At 40.2% G+C, this 27,283-nt stretch overlaps 1 protein-coding gene across 3 annotated transcripts in view; it reads right to left on the bottom strand.

Moving 5' to 3' along the window:
• The window catches only part of LOC139753870 (opioid-binding protein/cell adhesion molecule homolog), an 842,066-nt gene that overhangs the window by 28,862 nt on the left and 785,921 nt on the right, over positions 1 to 27,283 (bottom strand). For all 3 annotated transcript variants that reach the window (XM_071670824.1, XM_071670826.1, XM_071670827.1), the window contains exon 6: positions 4,652 to 4,865. In XM_071670824.1, the coding sequence (XP_071526925.1) occupies positions 4,652 to 4,865 (214 nt within the window). The remainder of the gene's footprint in view (positions 1 to 4,651; positions 4,866 to 27,283) is intronic.

Here is a 27,283-nt window from a genome sequence, read left to right as displayed (position 1 = left end):
GGGGGGGTTGGGCCATTTCTTTCGTCTGTTTCCTTGCGCTACCTCGCAAACGCGGGAGACAGCGACAAAGTATAATAAAAAAATATAAAAATATATATATATATTTATATATATATATATATATATATATATATATATATATATATATATATATATATATATATATATATATATATATATATATATATATATTGGAAAGGATCACAATTTTGCACGTAATCAAGATATTCCTATGAGTCCACGGGGAAAATGAAACACGAAAAGTTCCCAAGTGCACTTTCGTGTAATACACACATCATCAGGGGAGACACAAAAGAGAAATATAACAGTCAGTTATATGTTGTATGTTGTATGTTTTGGACAATGACATGTTTACCAAATGGCGTCCTAGCTTCGTGTGTTCGATGCATATCAACTGACTTATATTTCTCTCTGGTGTCCTTTGATGATGTGATTATTACACGAAAGTGCACTTGGGAAAAAATGCAAATCAGTGGGAGAGGTATAAAAGAAAGAGGCAGGAGGTCAAGAGAAAGGTGCAAGAGGTGAAAAAGAGGGCAAATGAGAGTTGGGGTGAGAGGGTATCATTAAATTTCAGGGAGAATAAAAAGATGTTTTGGAAGGAGGTAAATAAAATGCGTAAGACAAGGGAGCAAATGGGAACTTCAGTGAAGGGGGCTAATGGGGGGGGTGGTTGATAACAAGTAGTGTTGATGTGAGAAGGAGATGGAGTGATTATTTTGAAGGTTTGTTGAATGTGTTTGATGATAGAGTGGCAGATATAGGGTGTCTTCGTCGAGGTGGTGTGCAAAGTGAGAGGGTTAGGGAAAATGATTTGGTAAATAGAGAAGAGGTAGTAAAAGCTTTACGGAAGATGAAAGCCGGCAAAGCAGCAGGTTTGGATGGTATTGCAGTGGAATTCATTAAAAAAGGGGGTGACTGTATTGTTGACTGGTTGGTAAGGTTATTTAATATATGTATGATTCATGGTGAGGTGCCTGACGATTGGCGGAATGCTTGCATAGTGCCATTGTACAAAGGCAAAAGGGATAAGAGTGAGTGCTCAAATTACAGAGGTATAAGTTTGTTGAGTATTCCTGGTAAATTATATGGGAGGGTATTGATTGAGAGGGTGAAGGCGTGTACAGAGCATCAGATTGGGGAAGAGCAGTGTGGTTTCAGAAGTGGTAGAGGATGTGTGGGTCAGGTGTTTGCTTTGAAGAATGTATGTGAGAAATACTTAGAAAAGCAAATGGATTTGTATGTAGCATTTATGGATCTGGAGAAGGCATATGATAGAGTTGATAGAGATGCTCTGTGGAAGGTTTTAAGAGTATATGGTGTGGGAGGCAAGTTGTTACAAGCAGTGAAAAGTTTTTATCGAGGATGTAAGGCATGTGTACGTGTAGGAGGAGAGGAATTGGTTCTCAGTTAATGTAGGTTTGCGGCAGTGGTGTGTGATGTCTCCATGGTTGTTTAATTTGTTTATGGATGGGGTTGTTAGGGAGGTGAATGCAAGAGTTGTGGAAAGAGGGGCAAGTATGCAGTCTGTTGTGGATGAGAGAGCTTGGGAAATGAGTCAGTACAGTAGGGTTGAGGGTCAAGTCATTTGGGAGGTAAGTTTGAATGGAGAAAAACTGGAAGAAGTAAAGTGTTTTAGATATCTGGGAGTGGATCTGGCAGCGGATGGAACCATGGAAGCGGAAGTGAATCATAGGGTGGGGGAGGGGGCGAAAATTCTGGGAGCCTTTAAGAATGTTTGGAAGTCGAGAACATTATCTCGGAAAGCAAAAATGTGTATGTTTGAAGGAATAGTGGTCCCAACAATGTTGTATGGTTGCGAGGCGTGGGCTATGGATAGAGTTTTGCGCAGGAGGGTGGATGTGCTGGAAATGAGATGTTTGAGGACAATATGCGGTGTGAGGTGGTTTGATCGAGTAAGTAATGTAAGGGTAAGAGAGATGCGTAGAAATAAAAAGAGTGTGGTTGAGAGAGCAGAAGAGGGTGTTTTGAAATGGTTTGGTCACATGGAGAGAATGAGTGAGGAGAGATTGACCAAAAGGATACATGGGTCAGAGGTGGAGGGAACGAGGAGAAGTGGGAGACCAAATTGGAGGTGGAAAGATGGAGTGAAAAAGATTTTGAGTGATCGGAGCCTGAACATGCAGGAGGGTGAAAGACGTGCAAGGAATAGAGTGAATTGGAACGATGTGGTATACCGGGGTCGACGTGCTGTCAATGGATTGAACCAGGGCATGTGAAGCGTCTGGGGTAAACCATCGAAAGTTGTGTGGGGCCTGGATGTGGAAAGGGAGCTGTGGTTTCGGTGCATTATTACATGACAGCTAGAGACTGAGTGTGAACGAATGGGGCCTTTGGTGTCTTTTCCTAGCGCTACCTCGCACACATGAGGGGGGAGGGGGTTGTTATTCCATGTGTGGCGAGGTGGCGATGGGAACAAATAAAGGCAGACAGTATGAATTATGTACATGTGTATATATGTATATGTCTGTGTGTGTGTGTATATATGTGTACATTGAGACGTATAGGTATGTATATTTGCGTGTTTGGACGTGTATGTATATACATGTGTATGTGGGCGGGTTGGGCCATTCTTTCGTCTGTTTCCTTGCGCTACCCTCGCTAATGCGGGAGACATCGACAAAGCAAAATAAATAAATAAATAAGATATATATATATATATATATATATATATATATATATATATATATATATATATATATATATATATATATATATATATATATATATATATATATCCTATCCCCGGAATTAGGGGCGAAAGAATACTTACCACGTATTCCTTGCGTGTCGTAGAAGGGGACTAAAAGGGGAGGAAGCGAGGGGCCTGGAAATCCTCCCCTCTCATTTCTAATTTTACAAAAGAAGGAACAGAGAATGGGCCAAGTAAGGATATCCCCTCTAAGGCTCAGTCCTTTGTTCTTAACGCTATCTCGCTAATTCGAGAAATGGCTAACACGAATGCAAGAAAGATTATATATATATATATATATATATATATATATATATATATATATATATATATATATATATATATATATATATATACATATATATATATATATATATATATATATATATAAATATATATATATATATATATATATATATATATATATATATATGTATATATATATATATATATATATATATATATATATATATATATATATATATATATATATATATATATATATATATATATATATATATATATCTTTTCTTTCTTTCATACTATTCGCCATTTCCCGCATTAGCGAGGTAGCGTTGAGAACAGAGGACTGGGCCCTTGAGGGAATATCCTCACCTGGGCCCCTTCTCTGTTCCCTCTTTTGGAAAATTAAAAAAAAAAGTGAGAGGGGAGGATTTCCAGCCCCCCCGCTCCCTCCCCTTTTAGTCGCCTTGTACGACACGCAGGGAATACGTGGGAAGTATTCTTTCTCCCCTATCCCCAGGGATATATATATATATATATATATATATATATATATATATATATATATATATATATATATATATATATATATATATATATATATATATATATATATATATATATATATATTGGAAAGGATCACAATTTTGCGCGTGATCAAGATATTCCTATGAGTCCATGGGGAAAATGAAACAGGAAAAGTTCCCTAGTGCACTTTCGTGTAATAATCACATCATTAGGGGAGACACAAGAGAGAAATATAACAGTCAGTTGATGTACATCGAAGAGACGGTGAGATGGCTGGCGCTTAGAGGGATAAGAACGTGACTGAAGATGTTGCAAAATTTGTAAGGGAACTTAGTCTGCCGCGCGGAAGCAAAATTCGGGTATACTAGATCACCAGAATGATAGTGAGAGAGCAAACAATGGAGATGGATATCTCAAGACTAGGATGTGAAGCATGAGGATGCACAAAGTGAGAAATGATCGCGTCAGAATGAGAAACGGTGAAGAGAAAGGGATGGTTACAAAAATGATAAAGGATGGAGTTTCCGAGACGGTAATGGACATGTGGAAAAGATTGATGCAGGAAAGGTTGACTAAGAAACTATATGTAAGAAAAATGAATAAAGGAAGAGTAGAGGGGAAATCGAGAATGAGGTGAAAGGGTAGAGTGAGCGAGCATGAGAGTCATTAGCATGGTACAATGTTCAGAAATGGCGACAGAAGTGAGACACATTTTGCGTGGGCCTTTTTCAGCCATTCATTGTGTTGTGTATTGTAGGGAGAGCAGTTTGCCTAACCTAACTTCTTTGATGTAATGGCAGGAAGAGCAGCCTAGGTTCTGTGATACAGTGACTTTAAAACACAGCCTACCCTCTGTGATGTAGTGATATGGAGACTAGCCCTGTAATGTAGTGGCAAGCAAAGCCGAACACCTGTGATGTAGTGACAGGGAAAATAGTCCATATTTGTGATGTAGTGTTAGAGGGAGCCCCCCCTAACTTTCGTAATGTACTGGAATGGAAAGCAGCTTCCCGTCTATGTTACGTTAATAGGGCAGTGTATTACCTTCTGTGATGTAGTGTCAGGGAGCACACCCTACCATATGTAATGTAGTAGCAAGGGAAACAGCCCACCTGGTGTGATGCAGTGGATGGGAAGGCAATTTACCTTCTGTGATGTAGACGGTGATCGAGGCCGACTCGGTGTTAGCGGCAGCACAAGTATAGTTGCCGGAGTCTGAAGGCCTCGCGTTGCTCACGCTAAGCTGCGACCTCACGCGTGGTCCCGTGTCGATGTGCACGTGCACCCCGCCTCTCTCGCGGTCATAATTGATCATGCGGGAGTTGTGGTACCAGAAGATGTACTGGGGCGCCACAGGACTCTGAGGGGTAATGGGATATAATAGTGATTGTTGAACACTTCAGAGAACTGTAAAGTAGCATTGGTAAGTTAATGGTGAGGCAAGTGTGAATAGTCCATGTAGATCCCGGTGTGGGAGGTATCCTACTGATAGAGAAGTACTGGAATACTGGTAATACTGATAATGATATTGATTATAGAGATACCATATTGGAAACACCCTGTCATACTGCATACTGGTGAGAGAGGTACCACACTGGCAGGCGAATGAGTTACCACATTGATACTTCCACTGGTGAATGACCTACCAGACCAATACTAGTAAATGACAAACCACTAGTGAATGACATACCACACATACTATCACTATTGAATTACATACCACGCTTATACTGCCATTAATGAATGACAAACCACATTTATATTATTGGTGAATGACATACACACATATACTACAATTGGTTACCGATATTACCACACTCATGCTAATAATAGTGAGGAATTTACTTTCATGACAGTATTGACAGTGACAAAAGAATCATAGTCACAGCACTCATCGATACAAAAAGAAAATATCTTGGTTCTTACCGATGAAGTAAGCCCTACAATGACACTGGACACTAGTGAAGCTGGTATTTCAGCAGCAATAGGTCCAGGAAGAGCAATCGTACTGCAGAGTACTGGTGAGAGAGGTACTATAATGGTAATTGTGCTAGTAAGGGAGCTACCACAGTAGCACTCGCTGCATACGAAGTAAGAAGTAATCAGGGAAAACTTCCATTGGTACCAGGTGTCAGTGGAGGAGGCGTCTCAGTGCTGCCAATTACCATATATATGCCATATATATATATACACACACACACACACACACACACATATATATATATATATATATATATATATATATATATATATATATATATATATATATATATATATATATATATATATATATATATATATATATATATATATATATATGCATATATATATATATATATATATATATATATATATATATATATATATATATATATATATATATATATATATATATATATATATACATATATATATACGTAGAAGGCGACTAGAGGGGACGGGAGAGAGGGGCCAGAAATCCTCCACTCCTTGTATTTTTCTAACTTTCTAAAATGGGAAACAGAAGGAGTCACGCGGGGAGTGCTCATCCTCCTTGAAGGCTCAGACTGGGGTGTCTAAATGTGTGTGGATGTAACCAAGATGTGAAGAAAGGAGAGATAGGTAGTATGTTTGAGGAAAGGAACCTGGATGTTTTGGCTCTGAGTGAAACGAAGCTCAAGGGTCAAGGGGAAGAGTGGTTTGGGAATATCTTGGGAGTAAAGTCAGGGGTTAGTGAAGGGACAAGAGCAAGGGAAGGAGTAGCAGTACTCCTGAAACAGGAGTTGTGGGAGTATTTGATAAAATGTGAGAAAGTAAATTCTCGATTAATATGGGCAAAACTGAAAGTTGATGGAGAGAGATGGGTGATTATTGGTGCATATGCACCTGGGCATGAGAAGAAACATCATGAGAGGCAAGTGTTTTGGGAGCAGCTGAATGAGTGCGTTAGTGGTTTTGATGCACGAGACCGGGTTACAGTGATGGGTGATTTGAATGCAAAGGAGAGTAATGTGGCAGTTGAGGGAATAATTGGTATATGTGGGGTGTTCAGTGTTGTAAATGGAAATGGTGAATAGCTTGTAGATTTATGTGCTGAAAAAGGACTGGTGATTGGGAATACCTGGTTTGAAAAGCGATATATACATAAGTATACGTATGTAAGTAGGAGAAATGGCCAGAGAGCGTTATTGGATTACGTGTTAATTGACAGGCGCGCGAAAGAGAGACTTTTGGATGTTAATGTGCTGAGAGGTGCAACTGGAGGGATGTCTGATCATTAATTTGTGGAGGATAAGGTGAAGATTTGTATGGGTTTTCAGAAAAAAAGAGTGAATGTTGGGGTGAAGAGGGTGGTGAGAGTAAGTGAGCTTGGGAAGGAGACTTGTGTGAGGAAGTACCAGGAGAGACTGAGTACAGAATGGAAGGGGAGTGGGGGAGGAATGGGATGTATTTAGGGAACCAGTGATGGATTGCGCAAAAGATGCTTGTGGCATGAGAAGAGTGGGAGGTGGGTTGATTAGAAAGGGTGGTGAGTGGTGGGATGAAGAGGTAAGATTATTAGTGAAAGAGAAGAGAGAGGCATTTGGACGACTTTTGCAGGGAAAAATGAAACTGAGTGGGAGATGTATGAAAGAAAGAGACAGGAGGTCAAGAGAAAGGTGCAAGAGGTGAAAAAGAGGGCAAATGAGAGTTGGGGTGAGAGAGTATCATTAAATTTTAGGGAAAATAAAAAGATGTTCTGGAAGGAGGTAAATAAAGTGCGTAAGACAAGGGAGCAAATGGGAACTTCAGTGAAGGGCGCAAATGGGGAGGTGATAACAAGTAGTGATGATGTGACAAGGAGATGGAGTGAGTATTTTGAATGTTTGTTGAATATGTTTGATGATAGAGTGGCAGATATAGGGTGTTTTGGTTGAGGTTTTGTGCAAAGTGAGAGGGTTAGGGAAAATGATTTGGTAAACAGAGAAGAGGTAGTAAAATCTTTGCGGAAGATGAAAGCCGGCAAAGCAGCACGTTTGGATGGTATTGCAGTGTAATTTATTAAAAAAGGGGGTGACTGTATTATTGACTGGTTGGTAAGATTATTTAATGTATGTATGACTCATGGTGAGGTGCCTGAGGATTGGCGGAATGCGTGGATAGTGCCATTGTACAAAGGCAAAGGGGATACGAGTGAGTGCTCAAATTTCAGAGGTATAAGTTTGTTGAGTATTCCTGGTAAATCATATGGGAGGGTATTGACTGAGAGGGTGAAGGAATGTACAGAGCATCAGACTGGGGAAGAGCAGTGCGGTTTCAGAAGTGTTAGAGGATGTGTGGATCAGGTGTTTGCTTTGAAGAATGTATGTGAGAAATACTTAGAAAAGCAAATGGATTTGTATGTAGCATTTATGGATCTGGAGAAGGCATATGATATAGTTGATAGAGATGCTCTGTGGAAGGTATTAAGAATATATGGTGTGGGAGGCAAGTTGTTAGAAGCAGTGAAAAGTTTTTATCGAGGATGTAAGGCATGTGTACGTGTAGGAAGAGAGGAAAGTGATTGGTTCTCAGTGAATGTAGGTTTGCGGCAGGGGTGTGTGATGTCTCCATGGTTGTTTAATTTGTTTATGGATGGGGTTGTTAGGGAGATGAATGCAAGATGTATATGAACACGAACATAGTGCATAGAATCGCGCACCTTCATAGGACATAAAAACCTCCAACAACCAGGATCGAACCCGGGACACTTGTGCAAGAGGCGGGAATGCTAACTGCTAGGCTATGGACCTGGCTAATTGGAAATAACGACTCGAATACTATGTACCCTTCGTCTCACATTGGTGAGCAACAGGGTCTACATCGGCCATTTCTATGCACTGTGTTCGTGTTCATGTACCTCCACGTTGTACACTTAGGTTCGGTAAAATGGTATCAGCTGGCTATGTGCGCCTGTTGGGAAATCACCGGTGTAGACCCCGTTGCTAACCAACTTGAGACGAAGGGTATTCGAGTACATAGTATTCGAATAGTTATTTCCTATTAGCCAGGCCCATAGCCTAGTGGTTAGCATTCCCGCCTCATGCACAGGGGTCCCGGGTTCGATCTTGGATGTTGGAGGTTTGTATGTTCTATGAAGGTGAGCGTTTGTATGCACTATGTTCGTGTATATATATATATATATATATATATATATATATATATATATATATATATTTTTTTTTTTTTTTTTTTTTGCTTTGTCGCTGTCTCCCGCGTTTGCGAGGTAGCGCAAGGACACAGACGAAACAAATGGCCCAACCCACCCCCATACACATGCCTTGATTCAATCCACTGACAGCACGTCAACCCCGGTATACCACATCGCTCCAATTCACTCTATTCTTTGCCCTCCTTTCACCCTCCTGCATGTTCAGGCCCCGATCACACAAAATCTTTTTCACTCCATCTTTCCACCTCCAATTTGGTCTCCCTCTTCTCCTCGTTCCCTCCACCTCCGACACATATATCCTCTTGGTCAATCTTTCCTCACTCATTCTCTCCATGTGACCAAACCACTTCAAAACACACTCTTCTGCTCTCTCGACCACGCTCTTTTTATTTCCACACATCTCTCTTACCCTTACGTTACTCACTCGATCAAACCACCTCACACCACACATTGTCCTCATACATCTCATTTCCAGCACATCCATCCTCCTGCGCACAACTCTATCCATAGTCCCACGCCTCGCAACCATACAACATTGTTGGAACCACTATTCCTTCAAACATACCCATTTTTGCTTTCCGAGATAATGTTCTCGACTTCCACATATTCTTCAAGGCTCCCAGAATTTTCGCCCCCTCCCCCACCCTATGATCCACTTCCGCTTCCATGGTTCCATCCGCTGCCAGATCCACTCCCAGATATCTAAAACACTTCACTTCCTCCAGTTTTTCTCCATTCAAACTCACCTCCCAATTGAATTGACCCTCAACCCTACTGTACCTAATAACCTTGCTCTTATTCACATTTACTCTTAACTTTCTTCTTTCACACACTTTACCAAACTCAGTCACCAGCTTCTGCAGTTGTCTCACATGAATCAGCCACCAGCGCTGTATCATCAGCGAAAAACAACTGACTCACTTCCCAAGCTCTCTCATCCCCAACAGACAAGGGAGCAAATGGGAACTTCAGTGAAGGGCGCAAATGGGGAGGTGATAACAAGTAGTGGTGATGTGAGAAGGAGATGGAGTGAGTATTTTGAAGGTTTGTTGAATGTGTTTGATGATAGAGTGGCAGATATAGGGTGTTTTGGTCGAGGTGGTGTGCAAAGTGCGAGGGTTAGGAAAAATGAGTTGGTAAACAGAGAAGAGGTAGTAAAAGCTTTGCGGAAGATATATATATATATATATATATATATATATATATATATATATATATATATATATATATATATATATATATATATATATATATATATATATATATTGGAAAGAATCAAAATTTTGAGCGTGATCAAGTATATCCCTAAGAGTCCACGTGGAAAATGAATTACGATACGTTCCCAAGTGCACTTTCGTGTAATAATCACACCATACGAGGAGACACAAGAGAGAAATATAACAATCAGTTGATATACAACAAAGAGACGTACCTAGGACGCCATTTGGTAAACATGCGACTGTCCAAGACAACGAGCGTATCATAAACTTATCATTTTACAAAATTTATCAACAATAAAGTTATCCAATTTGTATAGACCATCATTGATATTATGATTATAATTCTTTGTGTATTCATTAATAGAAGATTCAATGATATTTTTCGTGGTAATAGAGATAGAGTTAAGAACTGAGATGGTATTACTCCAGTCAATACAATGATCATAGTTTTTAACGTAAATAAACAAGATATTTGATTCTTGTCCTGTTCTTATACTATACCTATGTTGCTTAAGGCTAGCAGAAAGACCCTTACCAGTCTACCCAACATAAAACTTATTACAAATTTTACATGGCACTGTATAGATGCACCCAGGAGAATTTTCTGGAGAATTCCTGATTGATATTCTTCATAGTATTATAGTATTACTGTTCTCGCTTTTGATAATTATTTCACTTTACTTCCCATGCTACTTATATCCTTTAATGTTAATGTTGCCTTCTGCTTAGAGAGAGAGAGAGAGAGAGAGAGAGAGAGAGAGAGAGAGAGAGAGAGAGAGAGAGAGAGAGAGAGAGAGAGAGAGAGAGAGAGAGTGAATTGGAACGATGTGGTATACCTGGGTCGATGTGCTGTCAATGGATTGAAACCAGGGCGTCTGGGGTAAACCATGGAAAGTTTTGCTGGGCCTGGACATGGAAAGGGAGCTGTGGTTTCGGTGCATTATACATGACAACTAGAGACTAAGTGTAAACGAATGTGGCCTTTGTTGTCTTCTCCTAGCGCTACCTTGCTCGCGTGCGGTGGGAGGGGGGTATCATTTCATGTGTGGCGGGTTGGCGACGAGTATGAATATAGGCGGTAAGTATGAATTATGTACATGCGTATATATGTATATTTCTGAGTAGGTATTAAAACGTATACGTTAGAATGTATAGGTATGTATATGTGCGTGTGTGGACGTGTATGTATATACATGTGTATGTGGGTGGTTTGGGCTACATAAGAGTATAGAATATATATATATATATATATATATATATATATATATATATATATATATATATATATATATATATATATATATATATATATATATATATATATATATATATATATATATATATATATATATATATATATATATATATATATATATATATATATATATATATATATATATATATATATATATATATATATATATATATATATATATATATATATATATATATATATATATATGAATATATATATATATATATATGTATATATATATATATATATATATATATATATATATATATATATATATATATATATATATATATATATATATATATATATATATATATATATATATATATATATGACTGAAAAAAGGAGAAAGTTAGTACATTTCAGGACCGTATCATAAACTAGATTTCCGGTCTGATGTTTCTCTGCTGTAGAGGAAGGGAAGAAAAGATCTGTTGTGGAGCTGAAGGGTCTTGGGCCCTCCTCCCTGTGTCTCGGCTCGATAAGCCTTCAAGCCCCCCGCCTCTGTACGTGTATTCACCGTCACCAGCCAAGCGATTCTGAAGCATCCCCTGGGCTGGCTAAACGGCTGAGGTGGATGGTCAAGGACCAGCTGGGTTGGTAGGGATACGGGAGGAGGGACTTGTTAGGGCAATATAAGGCTAGAGAGGGGGAATGTTGAGGGCCAGAGAAGGGTTGGTGAGAGGTGTGTGTGTGAGAAGGACGCTTTCTCGAGTACTGAGAGGGAGTGGTTGAGGGTCAGGAGGACCAGCTGTTGGACGGACGGGGGAATGGTGATGGTTGGAGTGGTTGGATAGTGGTCTGACTGGTTGGTGAGGGATCTTGGTGGTTGGTGATGGGTCTTAGTGGTTAGTGAGGGGCTGTGGTGGCTAGTGAGGAAGGGTCGTGGTTGTTGAGTTGTGGCTGCACGGAGAGGGGTTGTGGTGCCTGTTGATGGATTGTGGTGGTTGGAGAGAGGCTATGGTAACTGTTGAGGAGTTATGGTGGTTTCGGGGTCTTGGTGGTTGGAGAGAGATTGCGGTGCGGTGAGGAGTCGTGGTGTATGGTGAGGGATTGTGGTGGCTGGTGAGGGGGTTGTGTTACAAAGTGAGGGGATTGTGGTGGCTAGTGAGGGGTAGTGGTGCCTGGTGAGGGGTCATGGTAGCTATTGAGAGGTCATGGTGACAGTTGAGGGGTCATGCTAGCATGTAAGGAGTACTGATAGCTGGTGAGGGAACATCGTGCCTATGAGGAGTCGTGGTAACTGATGAGTGTTTGTGGTTGCTGGTTAGGTGCATTTGTGGCTGAAGAAGGTGGTGGCTGGTGAGGGGTTGTGAGAGCTGATGAGTGGTCGTAAGGGTGGTCGGTGGGGAATAATGGCTGCTAGTTAGGGTCGTGGTGGCTAGTGAGGGTCATGGTATCTGGTGAGGGACTTGTTGGCTAATGAAGGTCGTGTTGGCTGATGAAGGTCGTTGTGGTTGGTGAAGGTCTTGTTGGCTAGTGAGGGTTGTGGTAGATGGTGAGGATCTTGTTGGCTAGTAAGGGTCGTGGTGGCTAGTAAGGGTTTTGTTGGCTTGTGAGGGTCGTGGTGGCTGGTGAGGGTCGTGGTGGCTAGTGAGGGTTATGGTAGCTAGTGAGGGTCATGGTGGCTGGTGAGGGTTGTGCTGGCTAGTGAGGGTCATCGTGGCTAGTGAGGGTTGTTGTTCTTTGGTGAAAATTTTGATGGCTAGTAAGAGACTGATAGTGGCTGGTAATGGCTCGTGGCGATGTTTAAGAGGTCTTAAAGGTTGGTGACGGACTTGGTGGAAAGTGAGGTGTCGTGGTAATTGCTGAGAGGTCTTGGTGGTTGGTGATGGTGGTGGCGACTGGTGAAGGGTCAAAATAGCTGTGGAGGGGTCGTGGTGAGATGTCGAAACAGCTGGTGAGGGGTCGTAATGGACGATAAGGGAACGTGATGGATGATGTGGGTAGTGATGAGGTTGGGGTGGCTGGTGAGGGGTTCTCATTCTTGATGCTGGGTTGTGGTGGCAGGTTAGGGTTCCTTGTGGCTTATCATTACCGCGGTATATAGTCAGCGAAAGATGCTCCCAAGTAATACATCACACAACAGATATAATCGGCATTTTATATTCAATGTGCTCTACCTGCTCATGAATATAATACATGGAAATCCACCCCAGCAGTGCAGTTTATCAACAGTGTGATATATCCTCTGTCTCGAATTATCCTCCAGTGTCGTATATCAGCATAGCATATCATCAGTGGACAATACAATTACTACACGATGTGTTTCATATATTTTGGAAGAAGAGAGTGTTGCTCATTGTTACTGGGCCATATGTCAGAGTAGCGTACCTACGAGTTGTATATCGTCGTCATTCGAGAATTTCCCCAACGACGATTACCACCAGTGTATATTGTAACCATCGTATTATAAGGTTAAGATAATACATTGATGGTTTTGGTTAATTCTTGTACGTATATAGTTGTGATGCTTCAAAACAGCATTATTTAGTACTGGACCCTCATATATACCATACAGTACGTCATCCCAAGCACTCGATAACAGTATGTAGTTCATCTTAATCAGTAATCTTATATATTCATGTTTAAACAGAACTTAGTATTCACAAACATATAAACACAAACACACACACACACACACACACACACACACACACACACACACATACACACACGCACACATACACATTTTACATATATATATATATATATATATATATATATATATATATATATATATATATATATATATATATATATATATATATATGTTTTTTTTTCTTTTCTTTTTTTGCTTTGTCGCTGTCTCCCGCGTTTGCGAGATAGCGCAAGGAAACAGACGAAAGAAATGGCCCAACCTACCCCCATACACATGTATATACATACGTCCACCCACGCAAATATACATACCTACACAGCTTCCAAGGTTTACCCCAGACGCTTGACATGCCCTGATTCAACCCACTGACAGCACGTCAACCCCGGTATACCACATCTATCCAATTCACTCTATTCCTTGCACGACTTTCACCCTCCTGCATGTTCAGGCCCCGATCACACAAAATCTTTTTCACTCCATCTTCCCACCTCCAATTTGGTCTCCCAGTTCTCCTCGTTCCCTCTACCTCCGACACATATATCCTCTTGGTCAATCTTTCCTCACTCATTCTCTCCATGTGCCCAAACCATTTCAAAACACCCTCTTCTGCTCTCTCAACCACGCTCTTTTTATTTCCACATATCTCTCTTACCCTTACGTTACTTACTCGATCAAACCACCTCACACCACACATTGTCCTCAAACATCTCATTTCCAGCACATCCATCCTCCTACGCACAACTCTATCCATAGCCCACGCCTCGCAACCATACAACATTGTTGGAACCACTATTCCTTCAAACATACCTATTTTTGCTTTCCGAGATAATGTTCTCGACTTCCACACATTCTTCAAGGCTCCCAGAATTTTCGCCCCCTCCCCCATATATATATATATATATATATATATATATATATATATATATATATATATATATATATATATATATATATATATATATATATATATATATATATATATATATATATATACATATATATATATATATATATATATATATATATATATATATATATATATATATATATATATATATATATATATATATTCTTTTTCTTTTTCTTTCAAACTATTCGCCATTTCCCGCATTAGCGAGGTAGCGTTAAGAACAGAGGACTGGGCCTTGAGGGAATACCCTCACCTGGCCCAATTCTCTGTTCCTTCTTTTGGAAAATTAAAAAAAAACGAGAGGGGAGGATTTCCAGCCCCCCGCTCCCTCCCCTTTTAGTCGCCTTCTACGACACGCAGGGAATACGTGGGAAGTATTCTTTCTCCCCTATCCCCAGGGATAAATTATATATATATATATATATATATATATATATATATATATATATATATATATATATATATATATATTATTATCATTTATATATTTATATTCTACTTTGTCGCTGTCTCCCGCGTTTGCGAGGTAGCGCAAGGAAACAGACGAAAGAAATGGCCCAACCCCCCCCATACACATGTATATACATACGTCCACACACGCAAATATACATACCTACACAGCTTTCCATGGTTTACCCCAGACGCTTCACATGCCCTGCTTCAATCCACTGACAGCACGTCAACCCCGGTATACCACATCGATCCAATTCACTCTATTCCTTGCCCTCCTTTCACCCTCCTGCATGCTCAGGCCACGATCACACAAAATCTTTTTCACTCCATCTTTCCACCTCCAATTTGGTCTCCCTCTTCTCCTTGTTCCCTCCACCTCCGACACATATATCCTCTTGGTCAATCTTTCCTCACTCATCCTCTCCATGTGCCCAAACCACTTCAAAACACCCTCTTCTGCTCTCTCAACCACGCTCTTTTTATTTCCACACATCTCTCTTACCCTTACGTTACTCACTCGATCAAACCACCTCACACCACACATTGTCCTCAAACATCTCATTTCCAGCACATCCATCCTCCTGCGCACAACTCTATCCATAGTCCACGCCTCGCAAACATACAACATTGTTGGAACCACTATTCCTTCAAACATACCCATTTTTGCTTTCCGAGATAATGTTCTCGACTTCCACACATTCTTCAAGGCTCCCAGAATTTTCGCCCCCTCCCCCACCCTATGATCCACTTCCGCTTCCATGGTTCCATCCGCTGCCAGATCCACTCCCAGATATCTAAAACACTTCACTTCCTCCAGTTTTTCTCCATTCAAACTCACCTCCCAATTGAATTGACCCTCAACCCTACTGTACCTAATAACCTTGCTCTTATTCACATTTACTCTTAACTTTCTTCTTTCACACACTTTACCAAACTCAGTCACCAGCTTCTGCAGTTTCTCACATGAATCAGCCACCAGCGCTGTATCATCAGCGAACAACAACTGACTCACTTCCCAAGCTCTCTCATCCCCAACAGACTTCATACTTGCCCCTCTTTCCAAAACTCTTGCATTCACCTCCCTAACAACCCCATCCATAAACAAATTAAACAACCATGGAGACATCACACACCCCTTCCGCAAACCTACATTCACTGAGAACCAATCACTTTCCTCTCTTCCTACTCGTACACATGCCTTGTATCCTCGATAAAAACTTTATTCTTAATACCTTCCACAGAGCATCTCTGTCAACTCTATCATATGCCTTCTCCAGATCCATAAATGCTACATACAAATCCATTTGCCTTTCTCAGTATTTCTCACATACATTCTTCAAGGTAAACACCTGATCCACACATCCTCTACCACTTCTGAAACCACACTGCTCTTCCCCAATCTGATGCTCTGTACACGCCTTCACCCTCTCAGTCAATACACTCCCATATAATTTCCCAGCAATACTCAACAAACTTATACCTCTGTAATTTGGGTACTCACTCTTATCCCCTTTGCCTTTGTAAAATGGTACTATGCAAGAATTCCGCCAATCCTCAGGCACCTCACCATGAATCATACATACATTAAATAACCTTACCAACCAGTCAACAATACAGTCACCCGCTTTTTTAATAAATTCCACTGCAATACCATCCAAACCTGCTGCCTTCCCAGCTTTCACCTTCCGCAAAGCTTTTAGTACCTCTTCTCTGTTTACCAATTCATTTTCCCTAACCCTCTCACTTTGCACACCACCTCGACCAAAACACCCTATATATACATATATATATATATATATATATATATATATATATATATATATATATATATATATATATATATATATATATACATATATATATATATATATATATATATATATATATATATATATATATATATATATATACCTGTGGAAGGTATTAAGAATATATGGTGTGGGAGGCAAGTTGTTAGAAGCAGTGAAAAGTTTTTATCGAGGATGTAAGGCATGTGTACGTGTAGGAAGAGAGGAAAGTGATTGGTTCTCAGTGAATGTAGGTTTCGGCAGGGGTGTGTGATGTCTCCATGGTTGTTTAATTTGTTTATGGATGGGGTTGTTAGGGAGGTAAACGCAAGAGTCTTGGAAAGAGGGGCAAGTATGAAGTCTGTTGGGGATGAGAGAGCTTGGGAAGTGAGTCAGTTGTTGTTCGCTGATGATACAGCGCTGGTGGCGGATTCATGTGAGAAACTGCAGAAGCTGGTGACGGAGTTTGGTAAAGTGTGTGGAAGAAGAAAGTTAAGAGTAAATGTGAATAAGAGCAAGGTTATTAGGTACAGTAGGGTTGAGGGTCAAGTCAATTGGGAGGTGAGTTTGAATGGAGAAAAACTGGAGGAAGTGAAGTGTTTTAGATATCTGGGAGTGGATCTGTCAGCGGATGGAACCATGGAAGCGGAAGTGGATCATAGGGTGGGGGAGGGGGCGAAAATTTTGGGAGCCTTGAAAAATGTGTGGAAGTCGAGAACATTATCTCGGAAAGCAAAAATGGGTATGTTTGAAGGAATAGTAGTTCCAACAATGTTGTATGGTTGCGAGGCGTGGGCTATGGATAGAGTTGTGCGCAGGAGGATGGATGTGCTGAAATGAGATGTTTGAGGACAATGTGTGGTGTGAGGTGGTTTGATCGAGTAAGTAACGTAAGGGTAAGAGAGATGTGTGGAAATAAAAAGAGCGTGGTTGAGAGAGCAGGAGAGGGTGTTTTGAAATTGTTTGGGCACATGGAGAGAATGAGTGAGGAAAGATTGACCAAGAGGATATATGTGTCGGAGGTGGAGGGAACGAGGAGAAGAGGGAGACCAAATTGGAGGTGGAAAGATGGAGTGAAATGGATTTTGTGTGATCGGGGCCTGAACATGCAGGAGGGTGAAAGGAGGGCAAGGAATAGAGTGAATTGGAGCGATGTGGTATACAGGGGTTGACGTGCTTTCAGTGGATTGAATCAAGGCATGTGAAGCGTCCGGGGTAAACCATGGAAAGCTGTGTAGGTATGTATATTTGCGTGTGTGGGCGTGTGTATGTACATGTGTATGGGGGGGGTTGGGCCATTTCTTTCGTCTGTTTCCTTGCGCTACCTCGCAACCGCGGGAGACAGCGACGAGGTATAAAAAAACAAAAAAAAAACAAAAAAAAAAAATATATATATATATATATATATATATATATATATATATATATATATATATCCCTGGGGATAGGAGAGAAAGAATACTTCCCACGCATTCCTCACGTGTCGCAGAAGCGACTAAAGGGGACGGGAGCGGGGAGCCAGAAACCCTCCCCTCCTTGTATTTTAACTTTCTAAAAGGGGAAACAGAAGAAGAAGGAGTCACGCGGTGAGTGCTCATCCTCCTCGAAGGCTCAGATTGGGGTGTCTAAATGTGTGTGGATGTAACCAAGATGAGAAAAAAGGAGAGATAGGTAGTATGTTTGAGGAAAGGAACCTGGATGTTTTGGCTCTGAGTGAAACGAAGCTCAAGGGTAAAGGGGAAGAGTGGTTTGGGAATGTTTTGGGAGTAAAGTCAGGGGTTTGTGAGAGGACAAGAGCAAGGGAAGGAGTAGCATTACTCCTGAAACAGGAGTTGTGGGAGTATGTGATAGAGTGTAAGAAAGTAAATTCTAGAATGATATGGATAAAACTGAAAGTTGATGGAGAGAGATGGGTGATTATTGGTGCATATGCACCTGGGCATGAGAAGAAAGATCATGAGAGGCAAGTGCTTTGGGAGCAGCTGAATGAGTGTTTTAGTGGTTTTGATGCACAAGACCGGGTTATAGTGATGGGTGATTTCAATGCAAAGGTGAGTAATGCGGCAGTTGAGGGAATAATTGGTATACTTGGGGTGTTCAGTGTTGTAAATGGATATGGTGAGGAGCTTGTAGATTTATGTGCTGAAAAAGGACTGGTGATTGGGAATACCTTGTTTAAAAACAGAGATATACATAAGTATACGTATGTAAGTATGAGGGATGGCCAGAGAGCGTTATTGGATTACGAGTTATTTGATAGGCGCGCGAAAGAGAAACTTTTGGATATTAATATACTGAGAGGTGCAACTGGAGGGATGTCTGATCATTATCTTGTGGAGGCGAGGGTGAAGATTTGTGGGGGTTTTCAGAAAAGAAGAGAGAAAGTTGGGTGAAGAGAGTGGTGAGAGCAAGTGAGCTTGGGAAGGAGACAAGGGAGCAAATGGGAACTTCAGTGAAGGGCGCAAATGGGGAGGTGATAACAAGTAGTGGTGATGTGAGAAGGAGATGGAGTAAGTATTTTGAAGGTTTGTTGAATGTGTTTGATGATAGAATGACAGATATAGGGTGTTTTGGTCGAGGTGGTGTGCAATGTGAGAAGGTTAGGGAAAATGATTTGGTAAACATAGAAGAGGTAGTAAAAGCTTTGCGGAAGATGAAAGCCGGCAAAGCAGCAGGTTTGGATGGTATTGCAGTGGAATTTATTAAAAGTGGGGGTGACTGTATTGTTTACTGGTTGGTAAGGTTATTTAATGTATGTATGATTCATGGTGAGGTGCCTGAGGATTGGCGGAATGCTTGCATAGTGCCGTTGTACAAAGGCAAAGGGGGAAAGAGCGAGTGCTCAAATTACAGAGGTATAAGTTTGTTGAGTATTCCTGGTAAATTATATGGGAGGGTATTGATTCAGAGGGTGAAGGCATGTACAGAGTATCAGATTGGGGAAGAGCAGTGTGGTTTCAGAAGTGGTAGAGGATGTGTGTATCAGGTGTTTGCTTTGAAGAATGTATGTGAGAAATACTTAGAAAAGCAAATGGATTTGTTTGTAGCACTTATGGATCTGGAGAAGGCATATGATAGAGTTGATGGAGATGGTCTGTGGAAGGTATCAAGAATATATGGTGTGGGAGGCAAGTTGTTAGAAGTAGTGAAAAGTTTTTATCGAGGATGTAAGGCATGTGTACGTATAGGAAGAGAGGAAAGTGATTGGTTCTCAGTGAATGTAGGTTTGCGGCAGGGGTGTGTGAAATCTCCTTGGTTGTTTAATTTGTTTATGGATGGGGTTGTTAGGGAGGTGAATGCAGGAGTTTTGGAAAGAGGGGCAAGTATGCAGTCTGTTGTGGATGAGAGAGCTTGGGAAGTGAGTCAGTTGTTGTTCGCTGATGATACAGCGCTGGTGGCTGATTCATGTGAGAAACTGCAGAAGCTGGTGACTGAGTTTGGTAAAGTGTGTGAAACAAGAAAGTTGAGAGTAAATGCGAATAAAAGCAAGGGTATTAGGTACAGTAGGGTTGAGTGTCAAGTGAATTGGGAGGTAAGTTTGAATGGAGAAAAACTGGAGGAAGTAAAGTGTTTTAGATATCTGGGAGTGGATCTGGCAGCGGATGGAACCATGGAAGCGGAAGTGGATCATAGGGTGGGGGAGGGGGCGAAAATCCTGGGAGCCTTGAATAATGTGTGGAAGTCGAGAACATTATCTCGGAAAGCAAAAATGGGTATGTTTGAAGGAATAGTGGTTCCAACAATGTTGTATGGTTGCGAGGCGTGGGCTATGGATAGAGTTGTGCGCAGGAGGGTGGATGTGCTGGAAATGAGATGTTTGAGGACAATGTGTGGTGTGAGGTGGTTTGATCGAGTAAGTAACGTAAGGGTAAGAGAGATGTGTGGAAATAAAAAGAGCGTAATTGGGAGTGGATCTGGCAGCGGATGGAACCATGGAAGCGGAAGCGAGTCATAGGGTGGGGGAGGGGGCGAAAATTCTAGGAGCCTTGTAGAATGTTTGGAAGTCGAGAACATTATCTCGGAAAGCTAAAATGGGTATGTTTGAAGAATTAGTGGTTCTAACAATGTTGTGTGGTTGCGAGGCGTGGGCTTGGATAGATTTTTGCGGAGGGGGGTGGATGTGCTGACAATGAGATGTTTGAGGACAATATGTGGTGTGAGGTGGTTTGATCGAGTAGGTAATGTAAGGGTAAGAGAGATGTGTGGTAATAAAAAGAGTGTGGTTGAGAGAGCAGAAGAGGGTGTTTTGAAATGGTTTGGTCACATGGAGAGAATGAGTGAGGAAAGATTGACTAAGAAGATATATGTGTCAGAGGTGGAAGGAACGAGTAGAAGTGGGAGACCAAATTTTAGGTGGAAAGATGGAGTGAAAAAGATTTTGAGTGATCGGGGCCTGAACATGCAGGAGGGTGAAAGGCTTGCAAGGAATAGAGTGAATTGGAACGATGTGGTCTACCGGGGTCGACGTGCTGTCAGTGCATTGAACCAGGCATGTGAAGCGTCTGGGGTAAACCATGGAAAGTTGTGTGGGGCCTGGATGTGGAAAGTGAGCTGTGGTTTCGGTGCATTATTACATGACAGCTAGAGACTGAGTGTGAACGAATGAGGCCTTTGTTGTCTTTTCCTAGCGCTACCTCGCACACATGAGGGGGGAGGGGGTTGTCATTACATGTGTGGCGAGGTGGCGGTGGGAATAAATAAAGGCAGAGAGTATGAATTATGTACATGTGTATATATGTATATGTCTGTGTGTGTATATATATATGTATACATTGAGATGTATAGGTATGTACATTTGCGTGTGTGGACGTGTATGTATATACATGTGTATGTGGGTGGGTTGGGCCATTCTTTCGTCTGTTTCCTTGCGCTACCTCGCTAACGCGGGAGACAGCGACAAAGCAAAGTAAATAAATAAAGAAAATATATTCACATAAATTTTTTTTATTACTTAATATCCATAAGCACATAAGTATATCCTGACTTCAAGTTTTCCCGACCAGAAATTGCTTGAATTCTTCCCAGTGGTAACACACTTAACAGCTGGACATGAAAATAAAAATCTATCAGAAGGTATCCAGAGCCCCAGCTGGTAATTACGGTTGTGGCCTGGTGCAGGGAGCTGGTCGCATGAACTCCGTTCTAGAGTCGTACATTACGAGGTCGTTATGTACATTATGATGTCGTTAATGAAGGAAAACACGCAGAGTTCAGCGTCAGGTGGCGGCGGTGGAGGGGAATAGTTCTAGCTGCCTGCACGCACGGCATATTGTCCCCAGCTAGTGACCTATCGACATACCATGCATATGGGACACATGGGGGAAAATGAGAAACAGTTCCTGATCTCTGCTATTTAGTAAACTAGCTCAACCGTCCCAAAGAACAAGTTATCTTAGTAAGTTACAGGAGCTAAGCTATACGTAATTATGGATGTTAGGAACACTAGGTAGGAGCCTCTGAAACCACTGCGTTAAGGTTGCCCTCTGCCAGTGGTCTTTTATAGGAGCTGCGCTAAAGGTCAAGAAGGAGCAATGAAGTCCACCAGTTATGGAAACTTTTGCCGTGTACCACACCAATGAGGGAGTTCCGAAAGGGAACTGGTCTCAAAGATATAGAAATCTACAGGACCACTATTGGCTCAATCACCTCCTGCCATCTGAGATCCCCCGTCCCCGAGTCACAAAAAATAGGATGTACCTAAGAGTACCACGATATGTGATATCCTACACTCCCTTTTCTAGCTGAACTTTTCGATCCAGCTCTAACAGATTCTAACCCTATTATAAACGTCAACCTGATCTTACATTCCCTGCCGTGATCTAGGTTTTCTTACCCAATCTTGATGTAGCAAACAACGCACGAACGTGACCTTCTCTCTCGCCGTTTTGATATGAGCTTCAAACATGCGCGCTCTATCGAACAGAATCTGTTTCCAAAATAGCTTTTAACGCGACACGAGTATCCTGATACGAGATAACAAAAAAATTTCTTGAGGTGAAAAGGATTTTTTTTTAATTTACACCCTGAATCCGGATTTCTTTCACCCTGAAACCGGATTTCTTTCAGAAATCTCAGTGGTTATTCATATCCCTAAAGTCTGCTACACTAAGTGGGATACTTGAAAATCTTATTCATCTCAGTGCAACGCGTCACACTTGGATCATCAGTTTCACAGTGTGAGTCCAATAGAAATGTTGCAGTTTCTGTATTCTACGTTATCTGTTAATAGATTACACTGTTCCCACTAAACCTCGCGCTATATTCTCAATGCTCAGTATTCAATTCTGCACATCCAACACAATGCTAAATACTCGACTCTGTGTTATATTCTATTTAGCTCGTTACATTGTGTACCGAGCGAGCCTTCTGTCATTTGATTCCAGTGTTATAAATCTGGTTTCAAAAACTCATAACTTGTAGTCCAGCGTCAGGTTTTCCCTATGTCTTTGTGTTGCTAATGCAATATGCATGAATTATAAAACTGTAATCGTGATTGGCAACACAGTCAGTAACTCAAGCTGTGTGAATTTACCAATGAGATATCAATATCTCTACATATCTGCCTATCTATCTATCTATACATACATACATATATATATATATATATATATATATATATATATATATATATATATATATATATATATATATATATATATATATATATATATATATATATATATTTTATATATATATATATAAATATATATATATATATATAATATATAAATATATATATATATATATATATATATGTATATATATATATTTATATATTCTTTTATTTTTGCTTTGTCGCTGTCTCCCGCATTGCGGAGGATAGCGCAAGGTAAGCAGAAGAAAGAAATGGCCCAACCCCACCCCCCCCATACACATTGTATATACACACACGTCGCACACAATCGCAAAGCATACACACCTATACATCTCGAATATATATATATATATATATATATATATATATATATATATATATATATATATATATATATATATATATATATATATATATATATATATATATATATATGTATATATATATATATATATATATATATATATATATATATATATATATATATATATATATATATATATATGTGTGTGTGTATGTATGCATGTATCGTTTCTTTTATTCTCTTTTAGAAGTCTATGCTGTAGCTGCTTACACTAGACCCGCAGGATCAGCTGAGCTTCGTGACCAGAGCGCAATATGAGTTTTTTTCGGTGAGGTTTATATACCTCTTTGCATAATTTTCGACATGAAATCTTTCGTGTGTTTTATGCTCACGGTACGGGGGGGGGGGGAGAACTCTCCCCACACACACACACACACACACACACACACACACACACACACACACACACACACACACATACACGTTCCAAGCTTCAAAAGTCAGGAGTTCGATTCATCAAATTCTTCTTAACGGCACAAGTATCCTCTGTTGTGACGTGAGCAATATTCTTGGTACCGTTTATCTATGCCTCAACACACAGAGTGGTCCACCCATGTTCATATTTAATACTACCTCCTGGCGTTGTGCTGTGAATCCTCATACTACCTCCCTGCGTAGTTCATGCTACTTCCTGGTGTTGTGCAGTTACTGCTTCATGCAACTTCCTAGTGTTGTGCAATCAGTATAAAACAGAGCTCCCTACTATGTTCTTAACAAAGAGTAATCTATGTGGTCTTTTGTAGGGCAACCTTCCTTTATGTGTATGCCTATGTAGCATTATGTCTCAGTTTTTTAGCTTCCACAGAAGGGAGCCTAATTTTGAGTATGTAACTATACGAAAAGCCATTCAGCTCGTAAGCTTCCTACCCACGAACTTACCTTTACCATGCAGCAAATTTTCCGTGTGTCTCTAGTTCCCAATCACTTTTCCTTTAATAGAAATTTTATTTTATCTTCTTCAGCATTGTCAGTACACGGCATAATGGCCTTGTCTGCACCTTTAGCAAATTTTCACATTATAATAAAATGATTACACAGTAGACCAATCGCTATATGAGCCTAAGAGATATTAAGTCCGGAAGGAGTGTATGTGTGTGTCAGTAAGTCTTGTACCAGCGCCCCGGAACGTCGTCAATTCAAGCCATACGGCAACACCTTTTCCACGAAAAGGCAGTTTGCAGCAACACATTCATCACCTCCAAGAGTTATTACCCTCTGAGATACGGAGTTATGACCCTCAAAAAAGAAGTACCTTACCTTATATCCTCTAGAGAACTCATTCTCAGTATGACTTGTCTTTTCTTCTACCTGTTTTCAAATTTCCAAGTTCCTAACGAGAGCATATGTGGCATAATGGATAACATGATATTGATAATTCGGACATACCAATCACAGGACAAACCATGCATAAACACGGCCATACTTGGATTACCACATATCTGTAATCAATATCCCTCACCACCCGCTCGCCCAGTATGGTGACCCCCTCACACAGTCGCCCCTCCGTAACATACCTCCTGAAATATGAAGTAATATTTCCTCACTTTCAGGATTATCAGCTGGCGCATCCAACATAGATTTACTTAACACTAATGTCCTTCCAACCTAGATTTGTAAGTCGCATGTTCTCATTTCTCCAATGAGGTAAATGGGAATAAGCCACAGTGTTGACCCTGCCACTATCATAACAAAATCACTTTCAAGAATAGTCATGATTTCATGGTGGATCAACACACTCCAAAAACATTAATTCCACTTGTGTGACTGCAGAGATGGCTGGGGGGAGACACGTGATTATATGTAGTTTACATCGTCTCTGAGCTCATGATGTAAATCAAAGAACATGAAAAATTTCCAAATGAAGACTGGAACCATGAAGAGGCGGAAGGAAGAGAAGGATTTCCGAAAAGATGATACAATTCTAAAACATGACCCTTTTGTTTGACCCTTTTGTTTTGTTTCTTTATTTCCTAAAGTGATTGGATATAAGTGACGACATTTTTGTCATTTACAACCACGCGAAGTGCGAGTAGAAAACGGTTGAAAACAATAACACCTCCGTACCTTACCTGTGACGAGATCTTGTAGATAACGTTAAGATAACGCAAATCTTTTATGGACTCCATTTCTTTATGTTGTTGTTTATATAGTTCGCAGAGTTCGTGACTGGAATGACGATATCATGCAAGACGAGATGCTATCGGTACATTGTCACAGAAGTGAGGGCTAAGTAGCAATGTTTGTCGTATATAGACATAAATAAATATAGAAATATCTCTCTTCCTCTATGTCTATCTTTCTATCTTTGTACATATCTGTTTATCTACATATCTATCTGTATCATCATTAGCATACAGCACTAGGAACACCCACCTGGGGGCTCTGGAAGCCCAAAGGCTACACACCAGGGACAGGATGAGCTCCTTTCAAGCGTGAAGTTCTTGGGTGACATTATACTCTTTATTTTTCGTCGGCTGACGATGACACAGCCTAGACAAAAGCGATTCTGCATTTGCGATGTAACTTTAAGCAGTTGAAGTCTGCCAGAATACACACACGCACACAAACACTTACACACACACACACACCCACACACACACAAGTATAAATCAACACTGTAAACATCCCTGTATACCTCCCAACCTGGCTATCTAAATGTACCTCAAACGTATACTTATCCAAAGTGTGGAAACATCCAGTTCATCCTTATTTTAAGTTCTTGCATGATTAGGTAATTAATTACTAATAAAGTCTTCCAGTTCTATGATATCTCTAATATCATAAAAATTTGTGTTTTCAGCTAAATGGCTGCATCATACAACAAGCCGATATTTACTTGTTTATTTACTAATTACACGTGTGTGTGTGTGTGTGTGTGTGTGTGTGTTTATACATATATATATATATATATATATATATATATATATATATATATATATATATATATATATATATATATATCTTTTTTTTTCTTTTAAACTATTTGCCATTTCCCGCGTTAGCGAGGTAGCGCTAAGAACAGAGGACTGGGCCTTTTTTGGAATATCCTCAACTGGCCCCCTCTGTTCCTTCTTTTGGAAAATTTAAAAAAAAAGAAACGAGAGGGGAGGATTTCCAGCCCCCCGCTCCCTCCCCTTTTAGTCGCCTTCTACGACACGCAGGGAATACGTGGGAAGTATTCTGAATCCCCTATCCCCAGGGATAATATATATATATATATATATATATATATATATATATATATATATATATATATATATATATATATATATATATATATATATATATATATATATATATATATATATATATATATATATATATATATATATATATATATATATATATATATATATATATACAAGAGCGTTTAAAAGGAGATTCTGAGTAACACCAGTATCTGTTTTTAGAAAGAGATCCTG

The sequence above is a fragment of the Panulirus ornatus genome, chromosome 15, assembly GCF_036320965.1.
Source record: "Panulirus ornatus isolate Po-2019 chromosome 15, ASM3632096v1, whole genome shotgun sequence".
NCBI classification, from domain to species: Eukaryota; Metazoa; Arthropoda; class Malacostraca; order Decapoda; family Palinuridae; genus Panulirus; species Panulirus ornatus.
This window is presented reverse-complemented; position numbering and strand designations above follow the sequence as displayed.